This window comes from Ascaphus truei, chromosome 3 (assembly GCF_040206685.1).
Source record: "Ascaphus truei isolate aAscTru1 chromosome 3, aAscTru1.hap1, whole genome shotgun sequence".
Taxonomy (NCBI): Eukaryota; Metazoa; Chordata; class Amphibia; order Anura; family Ascaphidae; genus Ascaphus; species Ascaphus truei.
This window is the reverse complement of record NC_134485.1, coordinates 54720863-54741346: the sequence shown is the minus strand read 5'-3', so window position 1 is coordinate 54741346 and position 20484 is coordinate 54720863. Positions and strand designations below refer to the sequence as shown.

Genomic DNA, 20484 nt, shown 5'->3' with positions numbered 1-20484 from the left:
GTATCAGCTCCCTCTGAAACATTGATCTAATTCCACTCAATTGTTTCATTCTATATACAATCCAGAGTGCCTTAAGCACTCGACATTGGATTATACTGTGTGTGTCCATTCCTTGGATTTTAACCCCCTTTCTTTTAACTTGATGATCATTAAACATTTATTTTAAATCATTCATTAACATTCATAACAGGGAATGGAGTGCTTCAATTGGGTTTCTTGCTCTCCTTACACACGTATATGTACACTACCCTTAGCACCGTTCCCAATACTATTATCATTATCAAGCTGTAGCAGAGTATCTCTTATATATTGCCATTGAGGGAGCCTGTGAGCAACCAGATCTGTATTTGCAGTTTCCTCTCTTCCATGTAGCTGCTGGCCCATATCTTTAAAATCAGACCAGCCCAAGGGAAATTGCCCTTCCGCCCACCAGGCCGCCCCACACCTGTTTTCTGCCCCTCGTCACATCTCAACCCTAATCTCTCGCTGTACACCTGCATTCTGTTCCAGGATGTCTTCTGTCTACCCCTTTTTGTGTCTAAAGTAATCTCACGCCTAAATGCCCTTCCCCTCAATATCTGATTAGCACCCTCTTTCTCTCCACCTTTAGGACCTTTCTTAAAGCACACCTTAACACAGCATATGGGTAGCAACGTGGCTTAGGCCGAGCTCATGGTGGTGGCATCGCTACGTGCACGCGCTTGTGTCCGCACGCTCTTCCTGGACTCTTACCTGATTGCCTAGAGTAGTTCCTCAAGTGTGCGTCGACGCTGCTACATTTTGCTGAGACAACTCAATTTGAGATTTCGGGCTGTAGGGCTATGAGCTAGTTTTGCCAATGAGGGCGAACCAGCTCCGTGACACGTTCACCACGCCCCCGATCGCCTCCCTAATCTCCTGCAGCCTGGTGCGCACATCTCTGGGGCTGCAGGAGTGCGTGCGGTGGCGCGCCCGCGCCGCCCCCATGAGCTCGGCCTTATTCTATGCACCTCATATATCGACCTTGGCCCCTTGTAGATGCACTTACCAGAACACCCTGCTACTGTCTCTAAGTTCTCCCCACTTACCACTTAGGCTACGATTATAGTTGTCGTACGCGCGATGGAGCGCATGATGTCATGCGCTTGGCGCTCACATGAAACCTGCACTGAGGTCCAAGGCGTGGCCGTGACATCACGTAAGCGGTTCACCCTCCAAAATCGCTTTCATGCGCTCTATGGGCGGCTTCTATGAGAAGAGGTTTCTTGTTTGCACCGCACGCGCCGTTACTGCACTGTAAACGCAGCCTAAGATTGTAAACTCTTCGGACAGGGACTCCTTTTCCTAATACAGGTATTACTTTTACTTAAGAAGCGCTTATTCTTATTCTCACTAACCATTGTGTTATATTATTATGTCCCTTGTATTAGTGCTGTGAAGCGCTATGTAAATAAAGATATACATACATATGCATTATTGCAGTGTGCCTTGCAGTTTATCATATGAAATGTTAAATCTCATTCCAAAGCGACTATTACTGTTTTAGATTACGTTTTTTTTTTAAAAATTCATATTTATAGGATATTTTTACTTTCTCATTAGTCAATTTCTAATGTCATTTATGACACTTCAGGATTCAAGACATTGGCTGGGAGTCATCATAGCACGATATTCCCTATCTCTCTCAAATTTGCGATATCCACCCCTTTCTTTAATGGCAATATCGCTGATGCAGGCGTGACATCAAGCACGATCCGTGCTATCTCCAGGCCATAGCGGTGTATAAAAGTTCTATGCCCATCATTCCTTGTACCATTGCACATTGCAGCACTGGGGAGAGAAGAGCTTTCTTCTGTTTTAAAAGCGGAACACAGAAATTATGAGGAATGAAAATTAAACAATAGACTTACATTTTTACCCATATCACCAATCTAAAATGGCAATTGCCTGATTCCAGAAGCAAAAGTATGTTATTTTATACTTTGTTTTATAGCAAAATAGTACGGGAAAAACTCAATTAAAAAAAAAAGTCTGCACTCAACCATATTATTTAAAAATAGTATTTTAGCCACATTTAGTCAATAGTCCAAAGATCCGAATAATGCAATACAATAAAAAAAAAAAAAAAGAAATAAGTACAATAGGAGTCACACACCTGAGAAATCCTGAACGGTTCGACCTTTTATCAAGAAAATAGTAAACTTTTGTTTATACAGATAAACCAGAGTGTTCTCATTTTTTTTCAGGGAGGTCCACTTTTTGTCCATGGTTATATAATACTTGGGTTTGCTAATCCAATGAGTCATAAGAAATACATTGGTAGTCAGGATAGAACTAGTAACCTGTTTTAATTTAAAAAAAAGAATGACAAAACTGACTTATTGTTTGTATTTATAAAGTTCTGTCTCAGCAGTATGCTTCAGGGTTTCTTCTGCGGAAACGCAGAGCAAATTCATTTTTGGAGGAGAGCAAAGAAGGAAACCTTGAAAGAGAATGCATTGAAGAACTATGCAATAAAGAAGAAGCCCGAGAGATTTTTGAAAACAACCCTGAAACAGTAAGTGTAGATTTTTTTTTTAACACATAATTAGTACTATTTGAAGAATCCATTGGGATACAGCTCTAGAAAATAATATATAAACACAAAATGACCTGTGTCGTTTAGTCTTTAGTATGATTTAAGTCGACGTAATGCCCATTTCCTAACCTTGATGATCATGTAGAAATATTGTACTTTGCGCACAGCAAAAACGTTATAGGTTGGAACCTGACAAATGTATTGGGAAATAAAAGCTGTGTTTTTGTATTACAGTGAAAGTTTCCCAAAGCACAAATCTCCTTCTCCCTTATAGCTTTATACTGTACTTAAACGTGGTTACTGTTTTGGGTTCTTTGTTATACCTTGTGAAATTTTGTGAGGATCAAACCATGTAATTAATGTTAATAAATGCATTTTGTATGTCACACAATAGTTTGTTGTGATACCGGTTTTCGTATAATGGAGAAAACAGAAGACCATTGACCATTGTTTTAGTAGCGTGTCCAAGACTGTGATATTAGAACACAAAATGGAACAGATTAGAGCTTCATGCATGTAACTTATTAAACATCTGATCAATTGTTGCATGCTCTAAAATTTCCTCCAAAGGTAAAGTTCTAGTAGACATATGGGTCCTGGTGAAAAGCAGATTCGATGTAGGATGTGTGATGCCTTTAAGCAGACCAACATTCATGTTCTTCATAGAATGAATTATAACGTGCAGAGCTTTTGAAACCTCAATAATACGCCAGAAAACAAGAAACCTATGAGGTTTCAAAAGCTCTGCGCACTATCACTTAATCCAGGGGTGCACAAACTGGGGGGCGCAAGATTTTCTAGGAGAGCACGGCGCTTAGAGAGGCCCTGCGCTCTTCCCCAAGGCATTTAAATTAAATGCCGGTAGATCGCACGCGACATCTGTAACTTCCCTTACCTTGTCTCTGGCGGCTTTAGGCGACGCATCGCCATGGCAACACGGCATCAAATGACTCCGGCGGGTCACGTGACGTGTTGCAATGGCAGTGTGACGTCACATGACCCCCACGGCATCATTGTCCCTGGAGACAAGGCAAGGAGGGGGTGTGAGGTGGGGAGAGCAGGCAGGGTGGCGAAGGGGAAAAAGTTTGCGCACCCCTGATTTAATCTATGAAGAACTCTAATGTTGGTCTGCTAAAAGATATTAATTACAACCTAAAACTCATTGAATTTTTACATAAAATCACACACAGCGTGCAGCCTCCAATTGCAAGACTCGCATTAAAGCAGAAGAAAAAGTCACATCCATGGCTGTGCGATGACGGAAGGAATCTTCTTCATGAATGGTTTTTGTTGCAGTTTAGTTTTATCTGGGTCAGAGAAAGAGAAGTGCTTAGAAGAAGAGGTTGTGCTCTGAAGCTGCAGGGTGGCAGGCGAAGGGGAATGTGAGTGAATACTTCAAGGAAAGGGAGGTGAATTCATGCAGTAGCCTCCCAAAAGAGGTGGTAAGTAAAGGTTAATACAGTATGGTATTGTAGTTACAAAATACTTGGGATAAACATTAGGATATCCAAAATATAAAATAAAGTGAAGGATCAAATGGGGTTTAAGGTTTTACCATAAATAGGAGAATAAACAGAGTAGGTTCTTATCTGCCGTCAATTTCTATGTTTCCATGTAGAGTACGGGTCAGTTTTAAATCTGTTACATTTTCAATATGAAAACAGGACTCCTGGTATACTTTTGCAGGTAAGTTTAAATGACAGTCACAATTGGAGCCTCCAAATAATTTACCACCTCACCTAAAATGTATTCAGGAGCAAGTCTAAACTATTAAATGTATTACTTTGACTCATGTATGTATTGTTGTGTATTATGAATATGTATCACTTTTTCATGTGAACATTATTCCTTTTTATGTTTTATAGGAATATTTTTACCCTAAATATTTAGGTAAGTGTAAAATTCTATATATCTTGAATGTAACTAATAGCCATTTTGTTATTTGTGTTTTTGTTATTATTTTCTTATATCGAGCACAATCTAATTTTAATATACTTTTGGCATCAAAGCTTGATTGTCAAAAATTCTATTAATGCAATCTAATTGTCTCCGTATATAAGCAATAGACAATAATATACATATTCTATTCTGTCCTATTCTATCATATTTAACTCTATTCTCTGCCCAATTATTCAGAGTACACTTACATAGTGCAGTAATTAATACTGAGGTGTGGGAGCATTATTTGAATATCACAAAATTAGCTATAGTCTTTGGTAACACACAGTGCTTGTTGTAGCAATGCATAGTTTCTTAGCTCTAAACTTTGTTATGCCATTTTTGTTTCCACTAGTAATTTGCATTTTTATGACAATGCTGATTGTACATATAATTTAATAATAGGACCTGTTTGCATCAATCATTGCTATTTAAGTAATGTAGTTCATACTTAATGATTATTTATCATGTACCATGTTTTAATTAAATAGCTATCGATCTCAAAGTCTTGTATATCGCATAGACAGAGTGAATCCTTCGCCTATGCACTTTTAAAAAACTCTGAAGGTGGAGATAGTCTGTCTTAACGATTCCCGATTCTTAGGATTCCCAAATTGCTTATTTTAAGAAATGTGCAATTATTTTAAAAAGGTGGGAAATTAGCACTAGAGCTCTTATCATACTAACTGTAGCAATAATGTTAAACCCTTATCAAGACAACATTTTCTTTCTCTTTTGCAGCCTGCCTTGGCTCTCATCGTGCCGGAATATCCAACAAGCTTAGTTATTTGAATTATGATGGCCCAACCGATCTGAGAACGTGCATTAATGGTTTGTGCTTTTTTCTGTATTTCATGGAATTGGAGCTAACTGGGCAATGCAACACACCATTGTTTAATATGGCCATTTTACTGCAAAAGGAAAGCACTGGTTTATATCTTTGTAGAAAGAAAGAAAATAATTTATAGCTGACCACTGGGGTCCCCGCAACAGTGGCATTGCGAGCAAAAAGGCTCAGGCCTAAGGCTGCGGTCCCAGTCATGTCTGTGACACACGCGCCCGGCGGGGGGGTGGCGCGTGCACAGCGCTAACCGCGATCTGCGGTCTGAGGGGGCGTGGTCGGGGATTTGCGGGGGCGTGCCCATTACGTCACGCGGTGGTGGGGGCGTGGCCATGCCTTCGTCTCAAGTTTTAAACTCAATTTCATTGAGTTTAAAAAAACTTGCAGTACGGCGCGGATGCACCTTCAGCGTGAAGGTGCGTACTGGGCCCTTCCCCATTGAGGGGCGGTGCTTACACGCACAGCGCACGCCGCGCTGTGGCAGTGACTGGGACCGCAGCCTTAGGCTGCGGCCCCGCTGTCGCTGACCTCGCTCATGCTTGGAGAGCGGTGATGTCACCAACTCTCCAAGCATGAGCGATCGCTGTCCTGCTACCTTTTTAGAGCAGGAGCGGGGGGGGGGGGGGGCGTGGCTACTACGGGAGGGGGTGTTTCATTGGCTGTATAGGGGCTGTCTGTGTTTCTGTGTGTCTCTTTCTCTCTATCTCTCTTTCTCTCTATCTCTCTCTCCCCCCCTCATCTCCCCCCATTGCTCTCTCTCTCTCTCTCTCCCCCCCATTGCTCTCTCTCTCTCCCCCCCCATTACTCTCTCTCTCTCTCTCCCCCCCATTGCTCACTCTCTCCCCCCATTGCTCTCTTTCTCTCTCTCCCCCCCATTGCTCTCTCTCCCCCCCCATTGCTCTCTCTCTCCCCCCCCCCATTGCTCTCTCTCTCTCTCTCTCTCTCTCTCTCTCTCTCTCTCTCCCCCCATTGCTCTCTTTCTCTCTCCCCCCATTGCTCTCTTTCTCTCTCTCCCCCCCATTGCTCTCTCTCTCTCTCTCCCCCCCATTGCTCTCTCTTTCTCTCTCTCCCCCCCCATTGCTCTCTCTCTCTCCCCCTTGCGCTCTCTCTCCCACCCCCACTGTGCTCTCTCCCTCATCCCCCCTGCGCTCTCTCTCCCCGTCCCCCTGCGCTCTCTCTGCCCATCCCCCCTGCATTCTTTCCCCCCTGCGCTCTCTCTCCCGGCCCCCTCTCTCTCCCCCTTGCTTTTTCTCCCCTCTCTCTCATCCTTTTCCCCCCTCTCTCCTTTCTCCCCCCCTCTCTCTCCCTTCTCCCCCCTCTCTCTCTCCCTTCTCCCCCCTCTCTCTCTCCCTTCTCCCCCTCTCTTTCTCTCTCCCATCTCCCCCTCTCTTTCTCTCCCTTCTCCCCCTCTCTCTCCCTTCTCCCCCCCTCTCTCTTCTCCCCCCCCTCTCTCTCTCTCTCTCTCTCTCTCTCTCTTTCTCTCTCCCTTCTCCCCCCCTCTCTTTTTCTCTCTCCCTTCTCCCACCACACCACTCCGTTTGCCCCCCCCCACCACCACACAGCAGCACTCCGTTTGCCCCCCCCTGTCTGTTTGCCCCCCCCCTGTCCGTTTGCCCCCCCCCTGTCCGTTTGCCCCCCCCCTGTCCGTTTGCCCCCCCCCTGTCCGTTTGCCCCCCCCTGTCCGTTTGCCCCCCCCCCTGTCCGTTTGCCCCCCCCTGTCCGTTTGCCCCCCCCTGTCCGTTTGCCCCCCTTGTCCGTTTGCCCCCCCTGTCCGTTTGCCCCCCCCTGTCCGTTTGCCCCCCCCTGTCCGTTTGCCCCCCCCTGTCCGTTTGCCCCCCCTCCTTTCCACTTCTCTCTACTGAATGCAGTGTCAATGTGTGTGTGACAGGAGAGTAGAACACGCCCTCTCTCTTAACATTGGTCAGAGCAGGGTCATGTGACCCTGCTCCCAGCACCAACATATCTTTCCCTTGTCTCCCCAAGCACAACGCTTGGGAGAGCATGTGTGCACGCGCATGAGCGCGCGAGCACAGCGGGAGAGGGGATGTGCTGATCCACATTGCAGAAGGTAAGCTCGCCAAGCGCATAGCGAGCTCAGCGCCAGCGGGGACTCGGCCTTATCCTCCGACCCCATGTATTTCTTACTCTCCACCTCTCCCCGTTCCCTCTCTTGCACCCCTATCTCTCTCACTCTTCCCCCCTCTTCTCTCCATTTCCCTCTCTTATATTCCCCCTCTCATTCTTCCCCCACCCTCTCTCACTCCCTACCCCTCTCCCTCACACTCGATGAAACACACACACTCCCACACACACTATTTCCCCCACACCACACATCAGTGGGAAGTGCAGCTGCTGCAGGCTGTATGCAGAGTGGAGATGGCCACGTGTCGTGACACGGGGGGGAAGTTGAAGTTCGACTCAAATTCCAGCACCGGCCAGGCCCACATGTACTCTCGGCCTCCTGCATTGCAGGGTTTAGCGGCACGCTAGTTATATACCCAAGTGAAGCTATTTTTGAACCATAGGGTAGATCAATGGTTTTCAACCTTTTTTCTCTCGAGGGCACCCTAATCACAGTGCTCAGCTACAGAGGCAGTATAGGACAGTCCATCACAGGAGACAGAGAGCAGAGAGTTAACAGGCAGAGAGCACAGTCACAGGCGACACATGGGACAGAGTCACAGAAGAGAGACACAACAGGACACCACAAATACACACAGGACTGAAAAATAGACACCAAGTCGTACCCTTCTCCTATCCATGCTGCTTCCTCCTGTGCTTGGCCACCCCCCCCCCCCCAAGGCTCCTGACACCACCCCTTGATTGGCTGCATTACCTAAAAGCAGACAATCAGGATGGAGGAAACTGCCCAGCCCCCTAACCACTTCTCTGCTTTCTACCTACTCCGGGAGAAGGGGGAAGTCCTGCGTCACCCTTTTGATCCTATCACAGAATCTGAGGGTGCCGCGGAACCTTGGTTGGGAAACACTGTAAAGCAGAGGGTGTACCATAATGGTTCGAAAATAAGAGGGTATATAGTGTATACAACTGTATTTTCTCCAACTACAGCACTGCTTGTACACTGAGCCAAATCCAAGGTAGAATCAGTCTGGCTAAACAATGTATTTTTATGTATTGGCAATTTTTTTTAGGTGGAAAAAGGGATTCATTTTAACAATGTACTACTCTATTGGGCAGACTTACTAAACGCTGCAACTTCATAAGATATCTCCTGACATTGGAAGGCACCTACACCAGAAGATGTTTTCCAGCTAAGGAAGTTGTTTTATTGAGTAGCTGGGCTTCGTAAACATGACCTCATATTTTTTTCTTTTCAACTCTGAATCAGAAATTAAGCATTTGGTCATAAAAGCCTCATTCTTGTTACTTCAGTGAGAGCGTAAACATTTTCTTTATGATATAGAAACAGAAAAGGAAAGGTTAATTTTAAATAGCTCTTATACTCTTTGGTGGAAGAGCAGTACATGTGTGTAGATATAAAGACACTCCCTCATATCATCCCACATCAATCGCTTGTTGATCTGCTGTTAAACCCTCTTTTAGGAGCAGTGAAGTCCTTTTCTCATATTTAACACAATCCATGCTTCCTTGTATTTTAGAATAAATACTTTGAAAACTGGGAACACACTTTAAAGTGTTCCAAAACTGTACTTTTTAAAATGTGCTTCCACCAATGTTTGAGGCCCCGGACACCCTGGTATTTGTCTTAAGCTGATATAATATCTTCTTTAAGATTTAACTATCTGTTTTAGTTGGGGGGCTGGATTCATTAAACTTTGTTAAGGGGTCTCAGATCACAGTCGTTTAACTGCCTGTAAGAGATGTGTGCAGAGGTACATCTAATGGAGACCGATTTGGGTGAAATTATATCTTAGCTTTATTGAGCCTGTTCCTTTATCCAGGCAAAACATACAAAAACAACAAAATAACAAACCCATATCCCTTTGTAAGGGCTAACTTACTTCCCCAGACAATATGTGCCGGACAGGAGGGATATTCCCATTACCAGTCTATCACCCCAAAGTCTCAGGAAGTACCTTAAGCAGGTGACCCTCCACGTCAGTCTCTGGCAGGTTCCTGGGTCCTTTGTATCTAGGAAATATAGGTGTCTGGGTGTTTTGAACTCAGCACACCTTTGTGCTCAAGACAGTGTCTGTGTGCAGGCTTCTCTGCTTTCCTGTGTCAGCCCAGTTGTGAACTCCGGAATCTCTCTCCTGTTTCTCACATCAGGCTTTTCTCAAGAGGCCTAATCAGCCAGGTGGAGTCTGGTTGATTGCCTATGTGCAATTAACCAGCACTTTGCTGGATTTAGAAGCAGTTTCTCTCAAACAGTGATAAATCCCTGTTACACTGCCATACAATTCAATCTCAGTTACTGCTGGATTGAGCTTTTATACCCCTTATTGGAGCTTAATAAATCCCAGTGTTAGTGTCCAAAGCATGTATGACTTCTGTATGACTTCTAATAGTTCAAATATAGAGTACATAGAGCAGATTAATAACGGAGTGCATGTTTTGTAGGTACTGAATGCCAACCAAGAAATAGTAATAATGTGACATACACTTGTAGTTAAAAAGGCTTGTAAAGTCAATTGTTGACATTAAGCAATGTAAAACTGCACATTCATTTCATGTAAATTATTTAGTTAGATGTGGAGGTGTATCACTATAAAGATAAAAAAGCTGTATACCATCCTGGGTCTTGGGGGTGCAAATGGCTTCTGAGGTGCTTCCAGTTTACCTCAGTTAAACACAGTACACATATACATATACTGTATGTGTAACAGTCAGAGACAAACCAACATTACCATGGTAACTAAATGTAAAACGGCAAAAACATGGGCCAGATTTAACTTAATATTTAAAGAAATGAACGCCATTCACTATTTTTTACAATACAAAGAAGAGAATAAAATCTGATGATACCTTAGAATCATGATGATGCCTCTGTCCCCACTTAGGGGGCAGAGAGAGCGCTGATAAACATTAAGGAATTAGACATGTAGTATATGGGAAAGGAAATCACAACCACAGATTCTCCTTGATAGAGAGAACTCAAAATTCTTGCTCATTAGAATTTGAGATGTATTTCTTTTTTTTACGATTTTAGGAAAAAATGGCACTTGTACTTGGCACTTTCATAAAATGTCTTTCACTCAAAGACATTTTTGGACTTATTTGCGTGCTACACGTATGCCACTTCTATTTACAGACCACAGAAAAACTTAGAAGGCATCAGCACACCAAACAACATTTAAACAAACAACCATTTATTACTCGCATATTTACAGCCATATTTACATGGCTGTAAATATGTGAGTAATAAATGTTTGCTTTGTTTGGTGTGCTGCTGTCTGCCTTTTCTGTGGATTCTTATTTTGAGATTGACATTTCCCTGGTGGTTTGAGCACCCATTTGCTAAAGATAATTTTTTTGGTTATTATTGTGGACTTTGAGCATTACTCCTATACCATTATACAGTACATGCCACCAATAAACAGATATAATTGCTGGGTATTGTTGGAGTATACTTGGCTAAAAAGCAGACAAGGGTAACTTACAATTTAGGCGGAGATCATAGTAGGAGCGTGCGTGCGACGGAGAGCATGACGCCTGTCGCCCGAGCGATGGGTGCACTAAGGCTGGAGGTGATGGGGAGGTTTGGCGGACGCGTCGCCAGGCTGGTTCGCCCTCATTGGCTGAACCGGTCACGTGACGCGGCTGCCACGCAAAAAAACGAAATTGTTTGTGTTTTGAAAAATCTGCCGCGCCAGTCGCTCTTCATCGCGCGCACTATGGCGTCCCGATAGAACTTCTGCACTTCATTCACGCAGCACGCGAAATCGCACGCACCGTCGCGCCTACTGTAAATGCAGCCTAAGAGCAGCCGGCCGGGCTGTGGGCTCTTCCTCCCGGGGGTGGGCGGTCTGAAGTGGCCATTGGTTGTCCTCTGCACCTACTGCACGTTGCCCGGGCGGACTTTATTATGCTGCAGCAACAGGCAGCACAGCAACTTGTTACAAACGGACTAACAGGAACCGATGATTATCTGTAGGCAGAAACATAAAGCAGCACAAGAGACCTAAGAAGGCGCACGTTAAAGCGCCCTCTGCGCATGCGCAACAGAAATATAATATCTTAAAGCCAATTTGTGCCTCAGACTAATTTTGTAAAATAGTTTACAAGCAACGTTGGTTCATTATTATGTGAAGTGGGCTGCTATTTTTTGCATCAAGGTTTGATTAGGCACATTTTCACTGTCCTTGTACTGGAGACAATAGTGTGAATGGCGCCTATATATCAGCGCAAAAGTGGCATAATTTTGGTGCTTAAAAGTTGCATCATTATTATTAAAGGAAAACATTCTAGTGCAAATATTTCCCCCAGACTGTCACCACTTTTACCTTGGTGCATAAGCCTCAACACTTGGACCCCCCGCCCCTCCCCCTCTGTTTTGGTCCTCCCTGCCTCCCAAGCCCCTACCTATACCTCTCCACCTTTCCCTCAAGTCTATAACTTCTTCCCCAGGTCCATAACTATCCCTCCTAGGTCCTTAATGGGGGATGGGGGGCGGCTCCTTTTAATTTGTCCTGGCCTTTAAGAGTTTTGTTGGCGGTCCTTGGGGACTGTGGAAGTCTAATTGAAACGTGAAAGCAAGGCCTCATATTTTCAGATAATGTGTATATTAAATAGTTTAAGTGAAAATAAGGACAGATTATTACACAATGTGATAATTGGCAGCTGAGTGAAGGCATCATAATGAAGATGTAGAAGTTGTCAAACAGTATTCTATTAATGTCATGCTAAACAAAGTTTTTATTTACAGCAGAAAAAAAATACTTTGGTATTAGTTAATTATCAGACATACCACTTGACCATAGGGTTGCCAGGTGTTCAGTATTGATCTCGACTGTCCTGTATTTGGACACACTGTCCAGTAAAGAAGTAGAGGTAATACTGGACATGATGTGAGAAATAAGAGGAGCGCTATCTATTTAATAAAAAATAAAAAAACTATAAAAGTGCTAATCTAAATATTCACGTTAAAAATACAAATATAAATAAATACTTCTTTACCAATCCCTTGGCTGGTGCTATGTATTTCAAGTGATATACAATTTTTTAATGTGCAGTGCATATAAAAATATTAATAGAATAGTATACAGGATGAAAATATTGTATGTGCAAATTGCATGTGTAATGTTGTGCAAATTAATATCTACACAGGAGGTAGGTATAACTGCAAAATGAACAATGCAATAGAGAAGATTTTCTTCTTAGCGTCCCCCAGTACTCTGTTCTTTCTGGAACAGAGTACTGGGAGACTGTAAGAGACGCGTGAAGAGGTACGCAATGGTGACCGTTTAAAGTGAAACTAAAATTAGGCGTTATTGCGCCTGTCCCTTTTAACACAGCAAAACATTCAAAATAAGCCAAAGAAAAACCTATCTCCGCTTTGGAGAATATCTACACATGTAGTCCAGCCCTCCATAAGTGGGTGGTTATCTAAGCTAATTACCAGCCCAAATATATATACATATATACAGATATATAACAGTCCCATAAGTCCTCTCTGCTCTCCTTGTGTGCTATAGCAATTTCAGGATCCAGGTTTAGAAATCTTGTCCCCTTTGTCTTGCTGTCAGCCTGCAGTATCTTTGCAGCTCAAGACATCTGTTTGTTCCCCAGGTCAGCTCCAACTGTGAGCTCAGGAATCCTTGGTTTGTCCTTCCTGGGTCAGCTTCAATTGTGAGCTCAGGAATCCTTTTCCTGTGTCCCACATGACACTATTTCACAGAGCTCTTATTAGGCAGATGGAGTTGGTTAATTGCTGGTGTGCAATTAACCAGGGTAAAGAGAATAGTCCAGGCACACGGTCTTATCACAAAGTAGAACATTTAATCCAGCATAAAATGGATTTATGCTGGATTAAATTTTCTACTTTGTGATAAAACCGTGTGCCTGGACTATTCTCTTTACCCTGATTCCACTTGGGGACCTGGTAGGACGCCCCCCCTTGGTCTGTGGGCGCCGGCAGGTGACATTATAGTGCTTCATTGATTGTGTGCCAGATCAACTCTTTCTAGTGCAATTAACCAGCACACTGCTGGATTAGAGGCAAGTTTCTTAACAGGGATATGTCTCTGTTCCAGGGATGCTAAGAAGAAAGCATCTCCATTGCATGGTTCATTTTGCACTTATTTTTGCACATACACCTACCTCCTGTGTAGATATTAATTTGCACAATATTACACATTAAATATTTTCATCCAGTACACTATTATATTAATATTTTTATATGCACCGCACCTTAAAAATTGTATTTTTTAAAAATAGCGCTCCCCTTATTTCTCACATCATATATCAGAACCTAGAGGTCATTTTTTTTTTTTAGGGTTATAGCTGCATTGATATATTTGTTAGGCTTAGTTAGAAGCGCCGGGTTTTATTCTCTTACATTGTAATACTGGGCATGTATGTGTCCGGTTTTACCTCTCTGAACTTAGTGACCTGAGCAGCTTGGGGGGGTTGCGGGAACTCCTTGAGCAGTGAGAGGGCCGGGCTGTTGCTAGGGGGCTGGGCAACTGCCTCCATCCTGATTGACTGCTGCTGGGTAATGCAGCCAATTCGAAAGAGGTGTCATGGGCCTGGGGATAGGGCCAAGGAGAGGAGAAAACAGTATGGAGTGGAGAGAGGGGTGTGTGTGTGTCTAGCATGTCGCATCTTTCACAACTGTGTCTAGTATTTTTGGAGTAGCAGTCTGGCAAACCTGTTGACTAATAAAAAAAAGCTATGATACTAATTTCAGCATTAAAAAGTTGTATTTATTTTCATTTCTGTAATCACACAGTGATTCCAGATCAGTGTTACCCACTACCATGTAACAAAGACGGATATAAGGAGTGCAAAGATGGGAGAGCCAGTTTTGCTTGTATCTGCAAACCAGGTTTTCAAGGGGAAAAATGTGAAGAAGGTAAGTGAATAAAATCATGAAAAAATAAACAAATGAATGACTGAATGTACCTTGTGAACTAATGGTGCAAAGGGAAAAAATTATGCACTATGCATGGATTTCTATATTTAAAAATCTGAACTGAAGAAAACAATGATTCATTTGTACCACTATTTGCACATTGCTTCTCAAATAAGGATATCAAATATGCTATAGTAGGGGATACATGACAAGCATATACAATGCAAAAACAGTACTTTCTGGCTATTTCTAATCCTTTATTGTTAAGCACTGAACACTTTAGCACCTCTAGCAAATCATTTTTGAACTAAAGGTATTATTGCTACTGTACCTAACATCAGTTTTATTTTATGTATTTTGTTAATTATCCTTTATTCTTCTAGACATCAATGAATGTGACGATCCACAGAATGTAAATGGAGGATGCAGTCAAACCTGTTTTAACTTGCTTGGTAGTCATCGCTGCCATTGTGAAGATGGTTACTACATGCTTGCTGATAAACGCCACTGCAATGGTAATTGCATGACACATCACCATTTTAATTGTGTTGCTCTTGTCCTTGTTTTGAAAATGAAATATAAATGCCCAGGCTTTATTGGTATTCATTTTCATAAAATCCCCTCTATAACCATGCCCTAGGTATAGGGTGACCAGATTTTCAAAATTTAAAACCGGGACACATAAAAAAAATATTTATACAACAAATGACATTACTAAAAAATTAATATTATAATGATATTTGTCTATTAGCGTCACCATTGATGCTGTATTATTCTACCTTTCCCTTGCCTTCCCCATTCTCTCTCTCCATTCCTCCTCCCATTTTCTTTCTTCCTTCCCTCACCCATTCTCGCTCTCCCCTCACCCATTCTCTCTCTCTCCCTTCCATAGCCCATTATCCCTCTCCCCCCATTCTCTCCTCTCCCCCCGTTCTCTCTCTTCCTTCCCCCATCCATTCTCTTCCCCTCCTCCATTCTCTTTTCCTCCTCTCCTCCATTCTCTTTCCCTCCCCTCCTCCATTCTCTCCTCTCCCCCATTCTCTCTCTTCCTCCCCCCATCCATTCTCTCTCTTCCTCCCCCCATCCATTCTCTCCCCCTCCTCCATTTTCCCCGTCCTCCATTTTCCCCGTCCTCCATTTCCCCCTTACTCCATTCTCTCTCCCTCCCTTTCTCCATTCTCTCTCTCCCCTCCTCCATTCTCTCTCCCCATCCTTTCTCTCTCTCCCTCGCTCTCTCTCTCTCTCTCTCCCCTGGTGAATTTTTACTTGGGGGGCAAGTGCATCTTCAGTCCTGATATCAGGGGACCACTGGCCCACGCACGTACATCTGTAGCCAACATTATTGCACCAGTTATCACACAGTAATGGATGCAATAACATTGGCTATATCTGTATGTAGGCACGATAAACACAAGCGCGCACACACACCTGATACATCAACCATACAAGTAAACAACCACACACTTTATAGACACACACACAATGCGTTAACTAATACTAAAAAAAATACACACACACACACACATCCTGACCTGCACAACTCTCTCACACATGCACACACTGATCTGCACAACACTCACACAGCCACAGACCTGCACATATGCACAGCCATGTACCTGCACTGAATAACACACAGCATACACAAAGATTGACCATCACATAAACACACACAGACTGACCTACACACACTGTCCCACATGAATCAGCTCTGTGAGAAGCAGCCATGCAGCGCCCCCTGTGGCTGTAACTGCAGCTGCATAGTTCTCTCTTCATATTTCTAGCACAGTAAAACTCTGTTCCTGACGATCCTGGCCCGCCCCTCCTTCTCTGCAGCTGAAACCAGGACATTTTAAACATTTTTAAATGATTGTCAGGACACCGGGACGCGCAGTAAATCCGGGACTGTCCCGGCTAAACCGGGACCTCTGGTCACCCTACCTACTGTAGGTATGAGCACAGTAGGGATGCCTCCTACCCGTGACTATCTTCCTTTTGGCCCACCTAGCTGATGCCTGGAAGCAAGTTGAATTCTCCACACATGTTCCAATATTTATTTATAACAACATGTATAGTGCGCCCTTATGCAGGGCGCTGTACATTTGTTGGTAAAACTTGCTTGGTTAGTGGGCAGGGGTTGGGGTCAGGACTCTGGATTTAGTCTTGTCATTTGCATCGTGATGGTTCGGACAGTGGGGACATTGGAGGCAATTGGATCGGTGAAGTGGGTGACATTTGAAGGGGTTTGGAGAGATTTTAGGAAGGGTGAGGTTAGGGGAGATCATCGGTGTGGGTGTGGTAAAGGAAGGGATAGGAGGGGATAGGAGGTTAATGGGGGATCATGAAATGTGATGGAGAAGAATTGAGTTTTGAGATAGTTGGGGAGGGGGCAGATTGAATGTGGTGGGGTAGCTTGTTCCAGTGGAGGGGGTGAGGGGGGTGCGAGTAAGGCAAATTATCGGAATGATCCTATAATGAAGCTTCACAGGGTTCAATATTAATCACTGTGTAGAGGTGCCCCATCACCTGCTTTTGTCTACTCCTTCCCATTCCCTGCCCCTCTGCTGTATTCACAGGCTCAGTGCAACATGAGAAGGCCCCGTGGCGTAGCGGCTGTGCTTCCACGTGCTTTCTCCCCGCGCCCCATGATCTAGTTGCTGTGGGGAACACTGCTTCATTTATCACTATTAGCACTAAAGAGATTATTTGTCCGTGTCACTGCCTAGTAGAACCACGTAACAAAATCTCCTTCAGCATCTAAAAATAGGCCTTCCACACAGCACAGAGCATACTCAGCACAGGTCCTAGTGACTAAGTAGTACACTTTTTTTTCCCCCTCTGAAACTCTCATAATAATTACCAAACAACCAAGAAAGATACTGCAACAGATCCTGATAATCAAATGGCACTCATTTTCCAAACTCCAGGCGAGGACATAATTTAACAAGCTTTCCATACATCATGCAACAATTATGTTCACCCCCTGCCACCAAACAGTGATCATTTACTATTTAAGAATACTTTTCTACTCAGCTACTGTACATCTCTCCTGTCTCTCTCTCTTTTGAAACCTCTTAATGTAATGTCACTGTCTCTGTCATAGTCTCATGTCTCCTATTTACCCTGCAGTGTTTTAGACACATCTTCAATCTCTGACTCGGCGTCCTGGACACATTTTCCCTTCATGTGTAAAGGCAGTTGAATGCATTCTTTGTTTACATGTCATATTTTTTGTATTAAATAGATATCAATGAATGTGAATTGAATCCAAACATCTGTGGAAGTGCACGATGCACAAATACACCTGGGAAGTATGAATGTCAATGTGATGATGGCTATAGATATAACTCAACCTCAAAAAATTGTGAAGGTAAATATGTTCTATGAATAACCTAAGCACAATGCAAAGACATAAAAGAATGTCCCATTAGAAAATGCTATATGTTGTTCAGAATACTTCTATAGGCCCATTCATTGCTGAAGGTAATAAAGCAGCACTATGCTTTTCTTCTAGGAATGTAGAGGTTTGGTTTTGCTAAGGCTGCACTTATAGTGCGTTGCGTCAAAACAAATGCATTGCCGCCGTTGCATGTGCTTATAGTAAGCGCGACGCGATGGAGCGACGGCTTGGTCGCGATCGCTGGAAGTCATCTCCATTTGATTTTTCCAGCAACCGCAGCCTGACGTCGCCGTCAATATAAGCGCAGCCTGAGAGACTTGAATGCAGTGTTTCTAAAACGTTGGGAAATACAATATTTGTATTTCCAGTTATTGCAATACATTCACGTCCTAACTTGTTATCATGATTTTTTCATAAGTAATATATAAATACAGTAGCTAATACTGCAATACCTAATCTCTGTAGGTAAACGGTACAGTTTGTATTTACATGTCCATGGCTGCCTGATCATTTCCATCAATTACAGGATTATGTAACGTTAGCCCATGCTTATTCAGATGGGTTCAATATAACCATGACATCCAGTGGAACAAAGGGGCTGATAATCCACCATGGTACAACCACACCTATATGTTTTAGCAACTTCAAGATGAATATGAAAAATAATGTTGGTATTATATGTTGTCTATACTATTCTGACTACTGCATATTAATATATACACAAGGTGGTTCATTTGATCATAGCCTTTATCTGTTAATAAGTGTAGAGAAGACGTAAGACAAAGGCTCATTTTAAATGCTTGTCATCAATCCCAAATACTATTCAAGTGTGTCTTTTAGATTTCGTGTTTTGTATGGTACATTCAATATCTGATTATTATTTGTTTTAGATGTAGATGAATGCGCTGAGAGTATCTGCAGTCAAATGTGCATTAATAATCCTGGAAGTTACACTTGCTACTGTGATGGGAAAAAGGGGTTTAAGCTGGCGCAAGACAGAAAATCGTGTGTTGTAAGTAAGCATGTGTTTGTATCCATATACAAGAGTAAGTCATGGCAACTGTCAGCAATTTAAAGCTATATTATTAGATAACTATGCATTTTTTTGTTTTGTTTTGGTAGTTAAAGTCCCTTTGAAATATTATATTTTTTTAATTAATATTATTTTATTGAAGCAGTAGTTTAGTGGTAAGAACACTGCATTAGTAAGTAAGTGAACAGTTAGAATCCAGGTATCCACTGTCCCTGATTCCTTGGACAAGTCACTCCATGTCTGTGTGCCTTAGGCCAGAGGGGAGCAAACTATTCTGGGGGTGGGGGGTATGCGCAGCAATTACAAGCCTTGCGCAAAGAGCGCAGGGCCTCTGTAAGTCCCTTAACTTGTCTCCGGAGGCTTCTAGCGACGCCATGGCAATGCAGGGTCACGTGACGTCAGAAAACGCAGGAACTCGTAAGTCATCTCATGTCTTCTTCCTTTATGCCAATGGCTCAATTTGTTAAATTATATTGGAACAAAATGGCCTTTATACTTGTAAAAACAAAACAAAAAAAAGATGACCACTCAAAAAACTCCCTTTAACAAATTAAAAATATATATTTTTAGTTTAGATTTTATTTGGACATTTGTTTTATTGCACTTCAGTTCAATGTAGTGGATTTGGCTCTATATATCTTTATTTAAAAAAAAAAAAATCAATTGTGGTAATGTTTTTGAGCTGTTTTTTGTTATCAATGAAGAGGCACAATTCAACCAGATTTACGCACAATCAGATCTGGCAGCATTCAGGGGTCTATCTACTGTGTAATGACAACTTTCAGTGCTAAAAAGTAATACAAACTTTCTGAAAATGTGCATCCTATGTTTGTAGACTTCATACACATATATATAATTTGTTGTTTGAAATTATATTTGACCCATTCCTTAATATTGGGAGTATGTGTATGTATGTATGTATGTATATATAGATTTGGGGGAAATTAAACCATGGCTTTATTCAGCCCATCACGTTAAACAATGCAGAAACTACAACATAAATAAAACAACCGGTCCATTTATAAGGGTTAACTCACTTCCCAGTCCTTATCTGCAGGGCTGGGAGGATATACCTCTTTCCAACCTACAGTATAACCCCCAAAGTTCCAAGAGGTACGCAGGGTCCCTTTGTGGCAGTCTCTAAGTCTAGTTGGTGTCCGTTGAGGGGCCAGCCTCTGGCAAGTTCCAGGGTCCTCTGTGACCAGGAATAGAGGTCTGGTACCCGGTGTCTTGATATCAGCACAGCCTTCTGCCCAAGACATCATCTCATTTGGCAGCACAGTTGTGACTGTGCTAAGGAGTCTCTCTAAGCAGTTTCCAGCAGGAGGCTTTTCTACAGGTCTGATTAGTCAGGTGGAGACTGGTTAATTGTCTTTAGCTGCAATTAACCAGCTCCCTGCTAGATTCCTCAGACCACTAGACTAGAGGCTTTCTATTGAAGCCTCATTTAGACAGGGTTAAGTCCCTGTTACAACTAGTATTGGTAATTATCAATCATTACTGTAATATTACAATAGCCACACTGAACATAATATATACATTTTGTTAACCTATATTATTAAACATTAATTCTGCAATAAGTAATGTTTTAGGTTGACACACAGCGAGTTAATTCTCTGCTAACTCTTTTTAAGGCTTAGGCGGGATAGTTTTGAGGCACTTTCTCCTTTGTTTTGGGTGCACAGAATTTTTTTTAGTACATACAATTCACATCTGAACGCTT

General features: G+C 42.8%; 1 protein-coding gene across 5 annotated transcripts in view; it reads left to right on the top strand.

The window, feature by feature from the left end:
* Positions 1-20484, top strand: part of PROS1 (protein S) — a 60263-nt gene that overhangs the window by 12068 nt on the left and 27711 nt on the right. For all 5 annotated transcript variants that reach the window (XM_075594018.1, XM_075594017.1, XM_075594019.1 and 2 more), the window contains exons 2-8: positions 2379-2536; positions 4423-4447; positions 5237-5326; positions 14209-14331; positions 14715-14846; positions 17573-17698; positions 18619-18740. In XM_075594018.1, coding sequence (XP_075450133.1) covers positions 2379-2536; positions 4423-4447; positions 5237-5326; positions 14209-14331; positions 14715-14846; positions 17573-17698; positions 18619-18740 — 776 coding nt within the window. The remainder of the gene's footprint in view (positions 1-2378; positions 2537-4422; positions 4448-5236; positions 5327-14208; positions 14332-14714; positions 14847-17572; positions 17699-18618; positions 18741-20484) is intronic.